At 34.8% G+C, this 18,934-nt stretch overlaps 1 protein-coding gene across 1 annotated transcript in view; it reads left to right on the forward strand.

Annotated features, from left to right (window-relative positions):
- LOC127933879 (leucine zipper protein 2-like) overlaps nucleotides 1-18,934 on the forward strand; it is a 96,949-nt gene that overhangs the window by 69,293 nt on the left and 8,722 nt on the right. The window contains exons 4-10 of the mRNA XM_052530929.1: nucleotides 1,323-1,404; nucleotides 5,997-6,059; nucleotides 9,398-9,460; nucleotides 10,965-11,027; nucleotides 13,820-13,894; nucleotides 14,313-14,480; nucleotides 18,417-18,518. Of these exons, the coding sequence (XP_052386889.1) occupies nucleotides 1,323-1,404; nucleotides 5,997-6,059; nucleotides 9,398-9,460; nucleotides 10,965-11,027; nucleotides 13,820-13,894; nucleotides 14,313-14,480; nucleotides 18,417-18,518 (616 nt within the window). The remainder of the gene's footprint in view (nucleotides 1-1,322; nucleotides 1,405-5,996; nucleotides 6,060-9,397; nucleotides 9,461-10,964; nucleotides 11,028-13,819; nucleotides 13,895-14,312; nucleotides 14,481-18,416; nucleotides 18,519-18,934) is intronic.

Consider the following 18,934-nt stretch of genomic DNA (forward strand, 5'->3'; position numbering starts at 1 on the left):
TAAAAGAGAAAGGGCCTTGACCCAAATGGTGCACTTTATGCAGGCTTGCAGTTATCTTACCTTCATGTGTCTGTGAAATTTGTTTAGGGTGACCTTTTTGTCATTTTATGATTCAAACGGTCCTTATGAGTAGTGCCCTTGTGGCGGCTTTGCACCCTCAGTGGCCTTTTGTGAAGATGGAGGGTCACTGACAATCTTACATTTTGATTTCTAGATCCATCAATGCCAATCTGTTTAAATTTTGTAAACATATGAAAGACATTTCCAAAGATGACATGTCAAAATGTGATCAATTGGATGAGCAGTTCTCAATGAGTTTTTAGCCTCTGGTTTTGCCTGAAATGTCAAATAATTAAAAAAATATATCTTAATTGTGGAACTTGGTGGTCCTTGAGGCAGATTTGTTTCCTTTAATGAGAGTGACTCTCATTTGAAATATTAAGTTTTGAGCTCAAACAGTGTAGTGGGGCTGATGTTATGAATATTGCAAATTTGTCCACTAGTTGCTAGGCAACAATACATCCCATCCATCCTAAAATTACAGAGAATGCAATTAGCAACAGACCCTGCATGCATGCAAAGTTTGGTGAGTTTCACCATAGGGACAAAAAGTTAGTTAATACCAAGCTTGCCCCCTCATCCTTGCTTATCTCCAGTTATTAGTTTAATAAGTCTGTTTCTATCAAGAATGTTTGAAAGACCGAATACAATTTTTGCATGCTTCTTTTCCTTCTGAGCATTTAGTTAGCAACAACTCCAAGATTATAGTAAACTGTCTAAACAGTTCTAATGGGAAACAACGTAGATAAGTAGTGAATTTTACATTTACATTTAGTCATTTAGCAGACACTTTTATCCAAAGCGACTTACAAATAAAGATGATAAAAGCAGTCAAAACTAACAAAAGAGCAACAGTTTATAAGTGCAGATTTTAGTTTTGAACATCACAGTGCAGCTGGTTAGATTTTAGTCTTCAATCATTACTCATTTTAAAGAAAAAAATAGCGAGTATACCATGGGCAAACCCTGCATAATATGATACGGTGTATTAATTAACATATTTGTCATTTATATGTCATCAATATTATTTATAGATATTGTTCAGTGATTTGTTATCCATTTTAGTTTATGCATTTCTGTTGTGCTCATGTTCAGAAATGACATTAAATGTGATTTAGAATGTGTGTAAGACATATAAGATAAAAGTAAGCCATTGGAGTGGCCATTGTGATCACTATTCCCCTATGCACTCTTACTCACTGTTTTCCATTTGTCTCTCTCTCTCTTTCTCTCTTCTCTCTCTCTATGGGTCTCATTCACAGGGATGAGATGAAGTCACTCCAGGCAGCTCTGCAGAAACAACTGGATGATGCAGCTGAACGTACAGAGAAACAGCAGGCCACAGTGAGACCCTTTACACTGATGCGTTAAACTGTATAAATACAGTCCACTCAAACTACTACTCACATAAACTCAGCCTTTAGAGACTGTCTCAAAATACTAAGGATAATGGCCTATAGCATTTTGCCACTTACTTGTTTACTCACAGAATCATTGATTTTATTTGTCCATTGACTATCTCTCAATAGTAAAGTTTCAACAGGGGGGTTTCACAGTGGTGCCACAGAAGAACCATGTTAGCTTCCCCAAATAACTTTTCAGGCTAACTGTTCTTAAAAGGAGCTTTTAGAAAATCTAAAGAAACTTTTTGTGCGATGGAAAGTTTCCATGAATGTTAAAGGATTTATTATAGGAGAAACTAAAAGTTCTGGGTTCTTGACAAGACCAATATATAGGAATACTGGCAAATTTATATTTTAACACCCTTGAAATTTGGGGGAGAGAGATAGATTAAATTGAAATAAAACAACCAAAAAAAGTTTATTTATTTATTTATTTTTTATTTATTGCTGCATTAAAGCATGTTTCGTGAAATTTCACGACTTAACCATTTTGATTGTTTAATTCATTATGCTGCGTCACCACATCATCCTCTTTACGTACCCCTGTCTAAAGTCATTACCAGGAAAACATAGGAATCCTCATTAAAGTCAGTGCGATGACATTGAATGTCCAGAGAGAGTCTCTTCTATTTTAAGCATTTACCTTTAGGTCTGGAAGTGTTATGTTACAGTAATTATGGAAAACTGTAGGAAGCACCTTTCTAACTCTGTAGAAGATACACACTTATTTGCATGCAACTTTTCTTGTTTCATCTCTGTGTGTGGCTGCGTGCAGTACTGCGGGGAATAGAGGCACAGTGGCTCGTGTTCGGAATGAGAATGAATCACTGAGAATTAGCATTTCATCAGCTCTGGCCATTCTTTCCATTCTATGAACAGTTAACCACCAATTGACACCAATTCCAGATAGCAAAGCCGATTCACAACCCCAGATATATTCACAAACCGCAAGAATGTTGCCGGTCAGTCTGGGGTATGTTAACATTTTACACCGCTGTGAAACGGCCCAGTGATCTTTTGTTTGCCTGTAAGTGTCTTTTTATGACAACCTTTTTATTATCTAGCTATTATGTTGACCCGTTAGGATTTTCCTGAGGCTATTTTGGTAAGATGAACAAAGTCCATATCAGCTTTTTAAAACTGCATATTCAAAACTCATGCTCTAAAGAGAGTTTTATCTTCTTAAAGGAAAAGTTATTTTTTAAATAAAAAAATCTTCCATCATATATTTTTTTATGTTTCATGTTCATGAGGCTTCATGTCATTGACATTCTTCTGTAAAACAAAAAATCTCTTAGTGTTTTTTGTTCCATACAATGATTGTTCCAGTGATGTTTTGGCACCCCCTGATTTCCATTATGTGGACAAAAACATTGAAACGATGTTCTTTGAATAGGGAATGAGCTGCTCTATAGATGAGACACAATGGGAATGCTGATTGTCTGAAGCCCTAATGGAATCCACCAATTCACTGGCTGATGGCGCAGGCGCCACCTCAACATCAGTATATCACCCATTCTAATATTAACAACCACGCCATTCGCTCCTCAGATTTCCTGCCAAAGAAGTCCTGTCTGTAGCACGAGGAGCTTGGCAGTGAACGTAATCTCATTCCCTATTCAGAGAACATGGGTTATGCGAGTAACCTGAGTAATTCTCTTTCAAATGTTTACTCAACCCTGCGTAGCACTCGCAAAGCTAAGCACTGCCATATCTGGCCCAATGAAAAATAAACCAGGTCAAACGGCTGGTTCAAACTGAGATAATCTAGGATCCAGGAGCTGCATCTAAATCCAAGATATAAAACCTGATAAAAGTGTGAGCAGAGGACCGTCCTGCCAGCACACAGATATCGTCCAGGAGAACTCCTCTGAAAAGAGCTTGAGAGGAAGTAACATTCCTGGTAGAATGAGCTCCAGTACTTAGTGGTGAAGAGAGACACCACATCTTATATGCAAGTAAGATAGCATCGCTTACCCAATGAGAAATCTTATGTTTTGATGTGGTGAGCCCACTGTGGCCAGCACCAAAACACACCAACTATTGGGAGGAATTGCGCCATTGGCTAGATTGGTCAACATAGAGCTTTAAATAGAGCAGGTGAAGCCTCTCATCCTCAACAGAAGCAGAAGGAGGAGGATAGAAGGGATGAAGCATGACCACCTTAGAGCGAAATGACGTTGACCTTTGGGACATAACCACCTGGGCTGTAGGAGTACCTTAACAAGGCCCAGAGCAAACTACATGCATGACTCGCTAAAAGAGAGAGTCTGCAAATCACCTAAGCATTTGATAGAAGCCAACGCCAACAGGAGCGTCACCTTAAGGGCCAGAATTTGTTCAGGAGGTGACTCCAAAGACTCAAAAAGCAATTCCAATAAGACCTCCAGGACATTAGAAAAGTTCCAGGTTGTGCTGGCCTCAAACACCTAACCCCATGCATAAATGCATGAGCCGAACACAATGACTCACAAACCTTCCACTTAAGCCTCATAGTAGAAGGAGCCCTAGCATTACCAATGGTTTCCTGAGCATTCACAAGGAATAGACCAGAAATCTCAACTGATCGCCCTTGATCAGCCACACCCAAAGCCTAAAAATCTTGGGCAGAGGATGCCAGATCCTGCCCTGGAGTTTAGACAGTAGGTCTTTCCGGTTGGAATCTCCCATGGGGTATGCTCTAGAAGACGAACTAGCTCCGAGAACCACATCTGGGATTGGGCTATCAACAGGAGGTGGATTCTGCACTCCCTCATTCTGCAGAAGACTGGCGGAATCAGCTTGATCGAAGGAAATGCATCTGACAACGAGTGAGCAAAAGCATCTATTCTCCGAGGTGTCAGGTGACATTGGGAGAACCAAAGGGGACATTGGTCAATTTCTGCGATATACCTCCAACTTCACCATCCATTCCTCCGACCCAAGTTTCTGCTTTAATAGGAAGTCCGCTGTGAGGTTCAGAGCCCTGAGGACGTAAACCACTCTTAGTGAAAGAAATCTGTATTGAGCTCAAAGAAGGAGGCAGCATTGAATGAACCTATAAAGAGAATTTAAGATAATATATTTTTGTCAATACATTGGAAGTCATTGGTAACTAAAACTGTTTGGAAAGGCATAATACTGAATAAATTATGACAGCATTTTCATTTTTGGGTGAACTGTCTTTCAAGATTAATTTAGAAACCCAAATGAAATTAATCATGAACCTGAATGTGATTTGACAAATCAAAACATGTTTAGTCAAGACATTCCCTTAATTTATACTCAGATTCCATATAGTTCACAAACAAAGCTGCATGAAAATTGGAAATGAGGAATAAGATATTGTTCTATTGTAATCCAAAAAAACAAGATTGCAAATATTATCTATGCATTGACTGCAGTATATCAATACGTGAGCTTGTGGACTGAATTAAATTAAAGTGCTAATCAGAATGAATACACCCGCAGGTACGCTGTTGCCGTATTGTATGGAACTGCGTACAGCTGCTCGACCTCAGTATTTAGATGTGTTGTTATTTTTCCACAGTGCCTGCCATGGCTGAAGGCAGGAGAGAGAGAATAAAAGTTGAGGTAGTTTGACATTCAGGGCTGAGCTGGGTGAATAAGGAATAAGGAGCAATAGTGGAACGTTGTATTTGACTGGAGTTGTGGTTCACCCTCAGGGCTGTAAACACTTCTGATTCTTCTTTGGTTGTTTTTACCATGCTCTGGATTGTTTTGGGAAACCTTCGCTTTCACATTTGTATTCCATATAGGCTTCTGTTGAAATATTTTTAAATGGTTCTCTTTTCATTTGAGGTCAGTTCACCAGGGGTAAACATGATTGAGGTTTTTCATGAATTTACATTGCAGTTCTACACAGCAAATTTACAGTGCAATCTGATCTAACTTAATTTCATTCTTTCTTTATTATTTAAATCTGTAAATCCCCAAATCAAGCCTGCAAACAAGTGATAAATTAAAATAAATAAAATGTATATACCACTCTGAATAATCAAATAAATTAAATTACAATGATAACTGTGCAATTTTTACTATTTATTTTTGCATACTGTAAATTACTGTGCAAAGGTTCTTGGTCGGTAAGTTTTTATTTATTCATAAATTTGTATTTATTTATTGAAGTATAAATATAATACTTTTATTCAGCAAGGGTACATTAAATTGATTCTTTCGTTCTTTGGATCTTGTCAAATCAAAGAATCCTATAAAAAAGTATCACATTTTCCACACAAATAATAAATGGCATAAAGGGTAGAATATATGAAAACATAAAACATATATAATAATTATTTAGATGGAAAACACTTTGTAAAATAAAATACAAATATTTCTTAAATATTACTGTTTTTTGTTTGACTTCAAAAACATTACAATTTTGAGAACCCTTTTTGAATGGTAGTGTCCATTTAACGGCAAACATTTTTTACTTAAATAAGATAATCATCCACAATTTCTGATGCTTTTTCTGTAAAAAATGCTGCTGGGGCTTTAATATGCAAATTTCCCTCCCCTCTCCCTTCCATGCAGATAAAGTTCTTAAAGATGGAGATGGAAAAGAAGACCAAAATCATCAAAGACCTTCAGCAAGAGGTACGGTTTTATTTTTATTTATTTATTTATGTATGTATGTATGTATTTATTTATTTATTTATTTATTTATTTATTTATTTATTTATTTATTTATTTTTAGGAAGTATTATTAATGTATTTATTCTGGATATAAATTATTCCTCAGAACATAAAATAAATATACTTTTTTTAATTTTTAATAGCAGCATTTATGTGAGATTAAATGTGAAATAAAATAAAATAAAATGAAACAACATTAAATGCTTTCATTCATCAAAGAAAACAATCACCAGCCACAGCAGTTTCTTTTTTCAATGGTGGGTCGTAAATTAATGTAAAAAATCTAAAAATGGCATGATGTTATGTTCTAACTACTGTAGTTTGCAGTGTTGTGCAAGGTAACATCTATGGTGAAATTACTTTTAATTAAACATAAAATGGAAACTGTCCCTTGGTACAACTAAAGTCGTAGATGATGACGGCATAATAACTATTTATTTGCCAGGTTATATCACTTAACCCAATATTGAATTTTGCTTATATCTCGATTTAGCATCATAGTTTCACTAAATAGGGTATGAAAAGACAAAGCAATAATTAAAATGATTTAGTTCAACTAAAAAAGGAAATTTGGTCATAATTTTCTCACCCTCATGTCGATCTAAACCTGGATGACAACTCTGGATGTCATTGGCTTTCATTGTAAGGACTAAAAACTGTTTTTTTTTTTTTTATTATTATTATTATTTTTTTAAATAACTTTTTTTATGTTCTACAGAATACAGAATTTCATACAGGTTTGAAACAACATGAGGCTGAATAAATGATGACAGAATTCTGATTTTTAGGTGAACCGTCCCTTTAAGGCTATAGTGTTCAAATCTGACTATTTTCAAGGCTGTTGTTTGAAGCGTCTTGACTGCACTGTGCCCTATCTGCTTGGGTGGATCCTTGTGTCATTGCAGTCTTTAGCAGGCCAACCACATGTCACTTTTAATGACAGCTGCCACTTTTCTTATAGACTTGGGTACTCATTCTTCTTCAGAGAGGGGTAGAAATGCAAGTGTGTGGATTTGACACTCAGCCAATTCCACCTCATTGAATCGTATTGCAATGCTATTCTGCTTCATTACCTCAAACACTCTTTCACTTGCTCTCAGAACGTCCCTTCCTTCCTTTCTCCGTTCTTATGCTTTCTCTTTCTCTCACAGTCACTTTAATGTAACACCTCTGTGTTCCACCAGCTATTATATATTTCCAAGTCAATTTGTTGGTGAGGGCCACTGTGACTCGTTACACAGCAGGTGTTGTAATTACAATAAAAGTAGAAAAGAGCCTGTTGAACTTTCAGCGTTAATTTAATGACGGAAGCAACGAACATATGGTATGAAAAGCAAGTGTTCTGCTGAGATAATGGCTTTGCCATTTTTAGTTGTTTTGAAATTTTCTGTCAAACTTCACTTGGTGGAAGTAAGTGAAAATCCTCAATGTTTTTACTCCCCACATGAATGAATTCTGTAATTTAGTTCAATTCAATCAAAACTGCTTTTAGTTAGAGAAATGCATTGAAATATTAGAATTTTGCGATCACATGAAGTAAATTCAGACCCCATTTTATTTGTGGTGGTGTGTCATTTGCTCCCATTTTTATCAAATATTTATTTATTTTAAATACAAATTTGAGGGGGATAAGTGCAATGTTAGCTAATCAACTCTCTGAAGGGCGTCTCATTATGTTTCGCATATGTGCACTCTATACAACGTCACTGCCTCTTAATTTTTAAACAGAATGCGGGAAAAACCCTTTACAGCACAGCACCAAAATTCATGTTAGCGGTTAAAACTGTTGAGACAAATAAATCTTCAGCATCCAATATTGTCTGTTTGTGTCTTCTGCAGTTACTCATGTTCATTTGGAATGACCCTATAAAAAGTGTCCCATTCCTGCAGTGCCCTTCAAAATGCTATTTGAAATGTGCCCTTGATCTTCACATAAATATCACACAGAAATACAAGACATTTCTTATTAACTGACTCCATTAGATTAACATCAGTAAGTTGGTATATGTGTGTATATGTAAGTAATATTGTAAAATACTGTATTATTTCAATTTAAATATATTTTAAAATGTGATTTATTCCTGTGATGGTAAAGCTGAACTTTCAGAAGGTATTACTCAACGTGAGTGTCACATGATAATTCAGAACTCATTTTTAATATGCTGATTCGGTGATCAAGAACCATTACTTATTATTATCAATGTTGAAAACAGTTGCTGTGCTTGATATAAAAAATTTAATTTGTCCTTTGCAGAAAAAAAAGAAAAAAGAAAGAAAGCAATCAATTAATCGATCGATGAATTGAATGAAAAAGCTTATTTTTGAATGGTATTTAACATGAGGTCCCAGTTACTAAAGACATTTTTGCTGGTGATGTATGACATGCGTCAAAACATATTGCTTGTGTTAATTTTGTCTCTCAAGAACCTTATTACCAGAAATCTAAGAACCTAATTATCCAGTTGTGTTAATTACTAAAAAGGTTTTGTTAATATGATTACTCCATGGACACAATCTGGTTTTGTTTATGCTGAATACAAAAATACTGTTGCATCATTGTTGTCTTAACATTTGAATGCATACTGCATGTTCTGTTATTATGCACTAAAATAATTACAGGTAATTGTACTTCTATTGTCACTAACACTAATTGCAGGATGGTTGCTGGGTTTTAACTGCAAAACAACACCGAAACCAAAAACAAAAACAAGTAGAGTCGCAATTTTAGAGAAAAGCCTCTGAAAATGTAGTAATTTTTGGGGGGCCCAATTATCATCAGAAAGTCCTTCGAAATCCTGGTGGGTCTGAAACTGGGTGACATTGCCACTAAAAGCGTATAGATTTGCATCTGAGAGCAACACAGAGACAAAGGAAGTGAGAAATTGAGGCAGAGAGAGAGATAATGAGAGAAAAAAATAAAAGCAAAAGGACACAAACAGAGAGAAAGACAAAAAGAGGAGGTGGAGAAAAGCACTAGATTAAACTCAAGACCACCATCATCTCTGTATTGATTCTTAATCTAGCATCATCTATTTCCATAAAGACGTCCACTGCAGGTTATTACAGAAATGGGGCATATACTCCTGGGTCACCTTGAGCTCCAATAAGCTTGTGAGGGAACTGTCAAAATGAGCTCTATGGAAAGAGTTGAAGCATTGCTTTGTCTGCAAGGACAGGGCTACCATTAAATTGAGTGTATTTACCTAGATAAAGCAAGACGTCGGGGCTTGTTTCATGCTTGATGTTACAAAGCCGTCTGTACAGTATTTCTCTATTTATTGCCTTTTCCTGTCTTGCAGAATAAAAGCCTGAAGAATAAACTTCTGTCTGGGAACAAGCTCTGTGACATACATGCAGAGGAGGTATGTTGTGCACTCAAACACTGTTGAAAATACTGCAGCATTTCTATTCAAACCCAAAATAATATTGCTCCTCGCGGAAGCGTTATGCGTATTAACATGCAACCCTGAGATTTTTGAGCTTGATTTTGAATGCAAGTTCTATAAATGTATAATTATATTATTTTAGGATTAATTTATTAAAAAATTATGTTTAATGATTATTTACAGAAGGTTTTCTCTCACACTTACAATTAATTATGAAGAAACCACAAGTAACATACTGAATTAAACTGTTGAAGTAGAAAGACTACAATGTTCTTTTATTGCAAATCATACCTTAATAATCTTCGAAATTTAAAAAAATGTTTACCAAGGCTGCATTTATTTTATCAATACAGTAAAAACAGTAATATTATGAAATATTATTACAGTTTAAAACAATTATTGTTTTTAATTTTATATATATATATATATATATATATATATATATATATATATATATATATATATATATATATATATATATATATATATATATAGATGGTAAAGCTGAATTTTCATCAGTCATGACTCCAGTCCTCAGTGTCATATGATCTTTCAGAAATCTTTCTAATATACTGATTTGGTGTTCAAGAAGCATTATTATCAATGTTGAAAAAAAAAAAAAAAAAAAAAAAAAATTAAATATATATATATATATATATATATATATATATATATATATATATATATATATATATATATATATATAAAGATTCTTTGATAAATAGGAAGTTCATTTATTTGAATTAAGCCTTTTGTAGCATTATAATTGTCTAAACTGACACTTTTAAAACTTATTGTTGCATTCTTTCACAATCAAGTTTATATATAAAAAAAATACCTGAACCAGTATTTATACACACATTTTTTCTAGGTTGGCTAGATTTAGGTGCAACCAACATGGTTGGTTAAGTGCAATAAACTCAACATTCTACTCCAATATTCCAAGCTAGAAAACTGGGAAGGTAGACAAATAAATGCAAGTGTATTGGCATCCTGACTTTGCGTCTGTAAGGGGGAGAGAGTAATGATGTCTCAATAGTTTTGTGGAGGTTAATTCAGTTACTAAGAGATTACTGAAGACACTGAAGACACTGAGGGTATAGAGTAAAGGAGTGTATGTGTGTGTGTGCATGTGTGTGAATGTGTGTGTCTGTAAATGTTTACAACTGTGGCAGCAATCCACAGGCAGCAAGCCAAGACAGTACCATACCATGGAGTGAGTGTAATTGTGCTAGCGTGTATGCCTGGGTGTTGATGTGTTAATGTGTTTGCGTCATGGAGTGGTCCCTGCAGTCCACTGAAGGGAAGAGTTTATATTTTCTTGTTCAGTGAAGGTCTCTCTTTTGGATTGGAGCTTTGCCCAGCAAACGTTCACAAAGGAACACTTCGGCGCGGCCACAAAAAGCCTGCTACACAATCTAAAACCAATTTTACTATTTGAATAAGCTAACAAACATTCTCTCTTATCTTCATTTTGCAGTCCAAAAAAATCCAAGCCCAACTGAAAGAACTGAGGTATGGCAAAAAGGATTTAATTTTTAAGGTAAGAACCAAACAAAAAGCTTGTGTCATTACTGTACCCTTCCATGGTGCGCAGGGGCTTTGGCGCCTCTTGAAAAGATGATTTTACCTGAGCGGTTTGAACACAATTCTGAAGCTCAAAGTCTGTGTTGTCTTGTTACTGTAACAATATACAAGATATTTCTGATTCAGTTTACCATGTCAGTCAGTCAGGACACACTAGATGCTTTAATTGTGCTGAGAATTTAATATTGTGTAATACCGTGACATATTATTACCTTGTAAAAAAATAATCTGTGTTTTGCGTGACAATAATACAAATTAGGAGTAATATCTGCATACTAATTGAATGGTTTGACCTTTTCATGTGAGATGAGAGTGAAGATTCATGTAAAAACAGTGACCTTTCCTGCCATGCAGGTTGACCTTTCCTCCTTTATTTGCAGTGTTAGATGGGAAAATGTCAGCTGATATTTCCAGCACATTGCCCTTTGGTACCATCATATAAACACTGGGTTTTCACACAAAGTGCCTCACTTTCAAATGATTGTTTCTTAATCATGAAGAAAGGCTAGCACATGTCTATTTTCAAGAAAGAATATGAATGCTTATTTTTGTTAGTTGAGGCGCCTGCTCTGTGATGCAAACTTTTTCAAAGAACAATATCCAATCTGGGCTTACCTTCCTCTAATGTGTTTTTATCTGGGCTGTACATCTATTTCTGCCTCCCCTGTTTGAAATCGATGTACTGTAGGAAGATTATCTTTCCTCCTTTTGCATTCATGATTAAAGAAGTTCTTTTCTGAGTCTAGAGTTGCCATTTAAGTATGAGCAGGTTTGAAAAGGCATTGTTCGGTAATGGGAAGCAAAGGACGAATATTCAGAGGCTTTGGCTAGCGTGGCAAAAAGCTAGAGAAGGACAATGAGCAAGATTGCTTTGCCAAGGTATTTTCCCCAGATATAGCCAGAATTAAATGGATTTTTCTTTTTCTTATTCCAAATGCTGCCATTTATCACAATCATGTCTTTTTGTATTGGGGTAAAGTCCCTTGATTATGCACGTTTATGTCAAATTATTTATAGACTGTTACATATTGTGCAGATCTGCTGTTTATTCAAAACTTATTGATATAAAGCATTAGCATTTGCTTTGTACAGTAGTTGTCCTTTATCACCTGATCTACAATCAGTTGTCTTCGGTTCCTGAGACAATATAGGCATTTCTTGTTTAAGATTCAGCTTTTGTGATCCATCGCTATGGGGGCTCTACTCTTTTGTTCTTTAAAGTCTGGAAAAAAATTACAAATAGATTGAAGATTAAATTGTGACCACAATGACATAATAGCTTGTTATATGAAACAATCAGAATGATTGCAATGTTCTTTCCTTTAATTATACTTAGAAAACAATTTTTGGGGGCATCTGCTTAACTAGCAATTAGGATGTTCCACAATTTACTGTGATTGTGGCAACATTATAGTGACTGAAAACAAACCACACTACAAAATAAAAATATCCCACAATGCTTTTTGTCAGCCAGTATATAACACTGAACATTCATTTGGAGTCACAAGTGCATTTATAATGTAACACAGAATGAAATATTAAAGATTTATTTGGCTTATCCAGCCAGCCATATAAACCTTATTTTCACTTCTAAACTACTTGTGTTTTGCTGTGTATTAACCACTGAGTCACTGGGAAAAACACTAAGAGCTATTTTTCTTTAGACTGATGTGTCCTAAATTGATTTAGTTTCTTGCTCAAAACTGAAGGCTTTAGTGGTTTCAAAAATGTTCACCTCGTTCTAAAAAGCCTTTCACAAATGAATGGCTATTTAGCACAAACTAAATGACTCTTCATTTTTCATAACATTCAAACTTGTGAAAATGCTAAATCATGGCCTGTTCATGTTAGATTTTGGATGTGTACTCATATTTAAACATTTGTGTGAACATTTAAGTTAACTGTGTAAAATATGAATATAGAATTTCTCTCTTATATCCAAGCGTGCTACTTTTCATATCCCAGATAACGTGTGCTAATCATCCCAGATGGGCAATCTGTATCACCTGTTTACATCTCAACGAGTCTGTTGTTGACTGCACAAACAGCATCACAGTCATGTAGCAACATTTATGAAACTAAACTAATGACATACTGAGGGCAAGTCTTTATATAGTTCTGGCTGAATGAAGAGCATCACGCTCAATTATACAAGCTTTCACATTAGTGTTCATGCTACCCAAAATATATTATATATAAATAAATCTGTAAAGATCTAAAGATACGTCTAGCAGGAAAGAAACTGTGGTTCTTTGGTTAGTTTGCTCATTTTCCACAATGTCTGTGACCACATTGAAATGCAGGATTCAATTATAATTTAAACCTTGAAATTAACAGCCAATTTAAGATTTTCAAAACAGAGAAGCACTAGGTCCCAAAATAAATATTTAACCAATTCATACTTTATTTTAGGTCCAATCAAATAAGAAAATCTGTTACATGGGCCATATTCCTCTCCCATTGAATCTCAAAATGCTTTCTGTAAACCACTCTGTAAATCATTCTTAATCATTATATAAACCCACAGTTATTATTAATGATCCATAAAAAAAAAGAAAATATATATATATATATATATATATATATATATATATATATATATATATATATATATATATATATATATATATATATTATAAATAATAAACATAAGCATCTCTAGACTTCTGGAAACCACTTATATAGTTTGAATTTAGGCTTATGTCAGTTTGGTAAGATGATAAGAGGGTCAATGCCTCTTCTTTCCAGGGTCAGCAACTGATGGACTTGGAGAATAAACTCAAAGTAGCCAAAGATGAACTGGAGAAGGCAGCGCTGGATAAGGTGAGTCAGGAGCAGATCAGCTTTACTGTTTTCTCTTTTTGCTATCTTGTAAACTTTGAGAATAAAATCTATTATCTTATTAGGCCAGGGAAGCAAATGAACAGATACATGGGTTGCACTTTATTTTACAGTATGTGTACTAACATGTACTTATAGTGTACTTACAGTGTATTTATCTAAGAAAGTTCTGGTAATACAAGGTAACTACATGAGGTAGGGTTAGGTTTAGGGGTAGGTTAGTACCTAGTTACTACATAGTTATTGTATTTACTATAATAAGTACATAGTATGTACATGGGGAACAGGACTGTAAAATAAAGTGCTACCGATACATGCTTTGAGGACAAAAGGATAAGATGACAGTGTGATAAACATTCGCCCTTTATTCTCATGAGTTGACTCTATTAATTTGTTGCAGGAGTCACAACTGAAAGCCCTGAAGGACACCGTGCATATCTGCTTCTCGTCTGTCCTACAAAGCCAGACAGGAAGTTTACACAGATTTCCAGCCACTCCCACCAACCTGTTGAGGTACTCTGCCCTGGCCAACAATTCAAGAGTCACCTTTCAGCAGCCGCACGCAAAGGTACTGGCACACTGAGGAAAAGCCATTCTCAGAATTTAATGAAAAACCACAAAAATAGATTGTAAATGGCTATCATACATACTGTAGTATGACCAAGATAGGCTTTTTATTTTGTTTTGTTCACAAAGTCTTTCCTTCAAATATTAAAAGACTAGTTCTAAAAGTTATTCAATAACTTTTTTTCTTTTTTCTGTAGAACACAAAATTAGAATAGGCACGGCAGTTGTCATCTTTATAAAATGGCACAAAAGTCCTATGAATGTATGTATACAGCTTGCTATATTCAGAATCTTCGGAATCCATATGATCATTTAATGTGATAAAAAGACCAATGTGAAAGCTGGTATTCACTAAAAAGAACAGCCCACATTTATTCCAAGTGATTTGTGTAGTTTTTACTTTTCATAAATTATTGGTGTTTAGATTGTAATTTGTCATTGTAAGAGTGCATATGTTTTTTATTGAGCAGCTGTAAATAGTAAATCAATCACTTCAAAATAAAAGCCCAGTTGTATTTCGGAATTGTCTATATTTAAAAGTTCTGTATTATGCATACCTTTTTGGTCACAATTTCATTTAGGGACCAGTTCTCACTGTTATCTAACTATTAGCCTATTAGTAATAGATAACTAACTATGACATTTCGCCTCAATAAACTCTTACCTGCTGCTTATTAATAGTCAGTAGGGTAACGTTTATTTATTAGAAAAGGTTGAGGGATCTAGAACATGGTAATGCAGAATGAGACATCAATATGTGCTTTATAAGTACCAATAAACAGCCAATATGCATACAAATAAGCAACTAGTAATAACTCTGGTTATTATTGTAAGCAGTAGGCCTATCTGGCATCATCTCCTGTAGTTGCACTGTGGGGCATTTAGTCTCTGGACGGAAAGACTAAGAAGATTATTTAACCAATTATTACCAATTAATCACAATAGTGAATATTAATTATCAAATTGTCATCTCATATGCATCATGCTATTGTAAAGTAAAGAAAATGAGTTTGTTTCTTTGAGAAAACACTGTAATCTATGGTTTAAATGCAATAATCCACAAAAAAAGATATTGTCATCCAACCTGTTAAAAAAGGAATCTCTCAATGCACACAGTACTGCTGAGATCACAAACCATTAATGATTTATTTAGAAGGCAGTGTGGGAGAATCTGCCTCTATTTTCTTCCCCTACTGTGACGCAGAAGCACTTAGACTCAAGTGGTGCTAAGAATCTTAATGCTTGCATGCACTACCCAGAGGACAGAGCAGTGCTTTTTGATTATGCTCCAATGCTTTTGTCCATAAGCGAGAAGTCTCCACAGAAGACCCCCACCCCACCCTCCAAATATGCAGATAAAAAAAATGAATAAATTAAAATTTAAGACACTCATGAAGACATGAAAAGGGAAAAAAAATATGTATTATATATATCGCATTTATTTTGATTTGAGAATATTTTTCTAAAATATCTCACCATGAGCCTTTCAGCAAGACTTTAATTGCTAACCTGACACAAACATCACACCTGAAAACAAAATGAAGATGTGTTACCTTAAGATTAAATGTTATTGTGAAACATCCGTCCAAAACCTATGCTGTCATCCAGCGCACACTAGTCCCTGCTGCTGAAAGATTCATCAGCTCAAGGTTTGAACAAACAGCCAGTTTGAAATGATAGTCGCTTCATATTTAACAGCCGTTGATATATACCCTGTGCTGTAGCTTGTTAAATTGGATGTAACATTTGTGTTTGTACTATTTGCCTGTTAGCAAATACTCATAAGTATTATTTAGTGAGCTCAGGAGATCATGCAAGTATAAACGAAAATTTACAGTAGCTCCACAAAGAGGATAAATGACTTAGTCATTTGAAGTGTTAAAAATATTTTGCATTCATTTTAAAACGTATTTATATTATAAATTAATAAATGTTAAGTTTTAATTGACATCAAAACCTTATTTTCATTTATAAAGTACAATTAAGTTTTATTCGTCATACTGTAGTTTAAGTTTTTGTTTTTGTTGTTAATTCATGTAAGCACAGGTCCATTAAATATTAGCTGCAATTAACTAAAGTTAATAAATAGTTTACAAGTACTTTTCATTAGCAATTCCATTCTGTGTCTGTAGTAATGCAGAAATTACATACATCTTTAAATCATGCACTTGTAGTCATGCTACAAGAATACAGCAGTATACTAGTCACCATAACTAGTACATTAATTAAATTGGCAAAATAGGTAAGAGGTCAAAAGTTACAAGTTTTGATCTCTCCATCTCAACCCAACAACAGCCGACATCAACAGAGCACTGATCATGATGACGCTGGAAATCACGGAAACAGATCGTTAGCTCTGTTGATTCGCTATGTACGGTTAAACAGAGTTAATTAACTGACAGTCTGAACAAACCGAGAAGCGGGAAAATTTATACCACTGCTTTCCCTGCAGGTATCTCTATCAAACATCCGCTAATTAGCTCGTCTTAAACCAAGGAGGCCAAGCCAATTAATTAAAGCAGGTGTTTTGAACAAATAACCCAGACACGAAACCCTAATTTTAATAACTCCTTACAAGACTCACCCCACGGCGTCCTGTCTTGACGTTGTTGGTCTTCTCATGAGAGTTGCTTGAATTGAAATATAGCACACCATTTCTGATGTAAAAACAAGACTTCTGTGGGCTTGATACAAGATTCAGGGATATGTCCTGAAGTGAAATGTGCAAACTTTACAGCACAGAAGGGCTTTTTAACTGCTACTTGAAATTCAACAACTATCTCAAAGCCTTCATAACCGGGATTCTTACCAGCCCAAAACTACATTTTTCTGCTTTGCAATGGATAATAAAAGTGACTTTTTGAAGCTACAGTATATACACCTTTTCCTTTCAGGTTTGGATATCTCAGTGCATAACTGAGCACTCAAGTCAAAACCAGATGAGTGTGTTCAAAAGTGGCTTACCAAAAACTAGGCCTCTGCGGATATCATGCTGATTTGCAATGGGGAAGCAATAAGTGTGTCATATTCTATTTCATTCACTCTGAGGAGCAGAGAGTCCCTAAGCTGATTATTGTTATAGCATTACTTCTCCAGAGAGACGCTTCAGAGACTGTATGAAGTTTGTTACAGTAGTATTTATCTCATCTGTCTTTGCTCAGTAAATGAGTGAAAGGATGTGTGAAGAGCTTAGCTAGAAACCTCGTCCCCCATGTGCTTTTTTTATTATTAATATTCACACTAAGATTGATTTACCCAGAGTCTCCATTTCAGCACATATAATCTTAGACATATTTACCTGCTGGCTCTGTGTCTCTGACACATTACTGCTTATCTTATGTAAGGTAAATATTGCAAATATATATTATTTGATATATTGATGTGATTAGTTATTCCACAGTTGTATTATTATTATTATTATTATTACAGACAAAACATCCACATAAAAGTGCCATTCCATTAAAAAACAACAACAAATCTTTCTAGATATAAACTACCATTCAAAATATTGGTGTATAAATCGCCATATATATATATATATATATATATATATATATATATATATATATATATATATATATATATATATATAAACTGTAAAAATAGAGAATAAAAACAGTACTATTGTGAAGTATTATTACAATTTATTTATTCACGTAATGGCAAAGGGGATTTTTCAGTAAAAATAATTACTCCAGTGTCATATGATCTGCGATGAAATAATTCTAATATGCTAATTTGGTTCTCAAGATATATATATATATATATATATATATATATATATTAGCCTAAGTAGAAAATTGTCTGTGCTTTATAATAAACCATTTGGAGAATTTAACCCCAGCACTATACTGTTTTCCCTCTTTTTCTTCCTCTCTCTTTCCCTTTATGTCTTTCATATAGTAACGCTCTGTTTCTTTATGCTCTCTTCCTTAAGGACATCCCGAAAGTTCCCCGGATCACAACAAGTAAACTGCCTGTGAGCAGTGCAGTAATGAGGAGAGAGAGCCCAGGACCGAAAGATTGCCAGATGGTGAAGGTAAATCTTTAGTGCCTTATACTCTAATGGTCACATCCTAACCCTTTGGACTAAATGGGGCGACTTATGCTCATTGCATCTCAGTGTATCCCTTAGCTATTAAAGACCATTTACAACTTTGCATTAAATTTCGTTCAAGAATGAGCTTTGAGGCCTCGCTCAACAGTTTTCTTGTGATCAATGCTATATTGAACGATGCTGTTGGACCCATGAGAAAATATTGCTGCTCCATTTAGTTAAGGGTGAAGTGTGTAATTCCTGTCCCTTTATGACACTAAATGGAACTAATAATAATTATTGTTTTCAAATAGATTCCTTAAGTACTCCTCTTTTCTTTTATTGGTCAGCAAGACCAACAGATAGACCTACCTCAAAATAACACCACTGGTGAGACAGAGTTGTGTCGGGCTGGTCAG

This window comes from Carassius gibelio, chromosome A18, assembly GCF_023724105.1.
Source record: "Carassius gibelio isolate Cgi1373 ecotype wild population from Czech Republic chromosome A18, carGib1.2-hapl.c, whole genome shotgun sequence".
Taxonomy (NCBI): Eukaryota; Metazoa; Chordata; class Actinopteri; order Cypriniformes; family Cyprinidae; genus Carassius; species Carassius gibelio.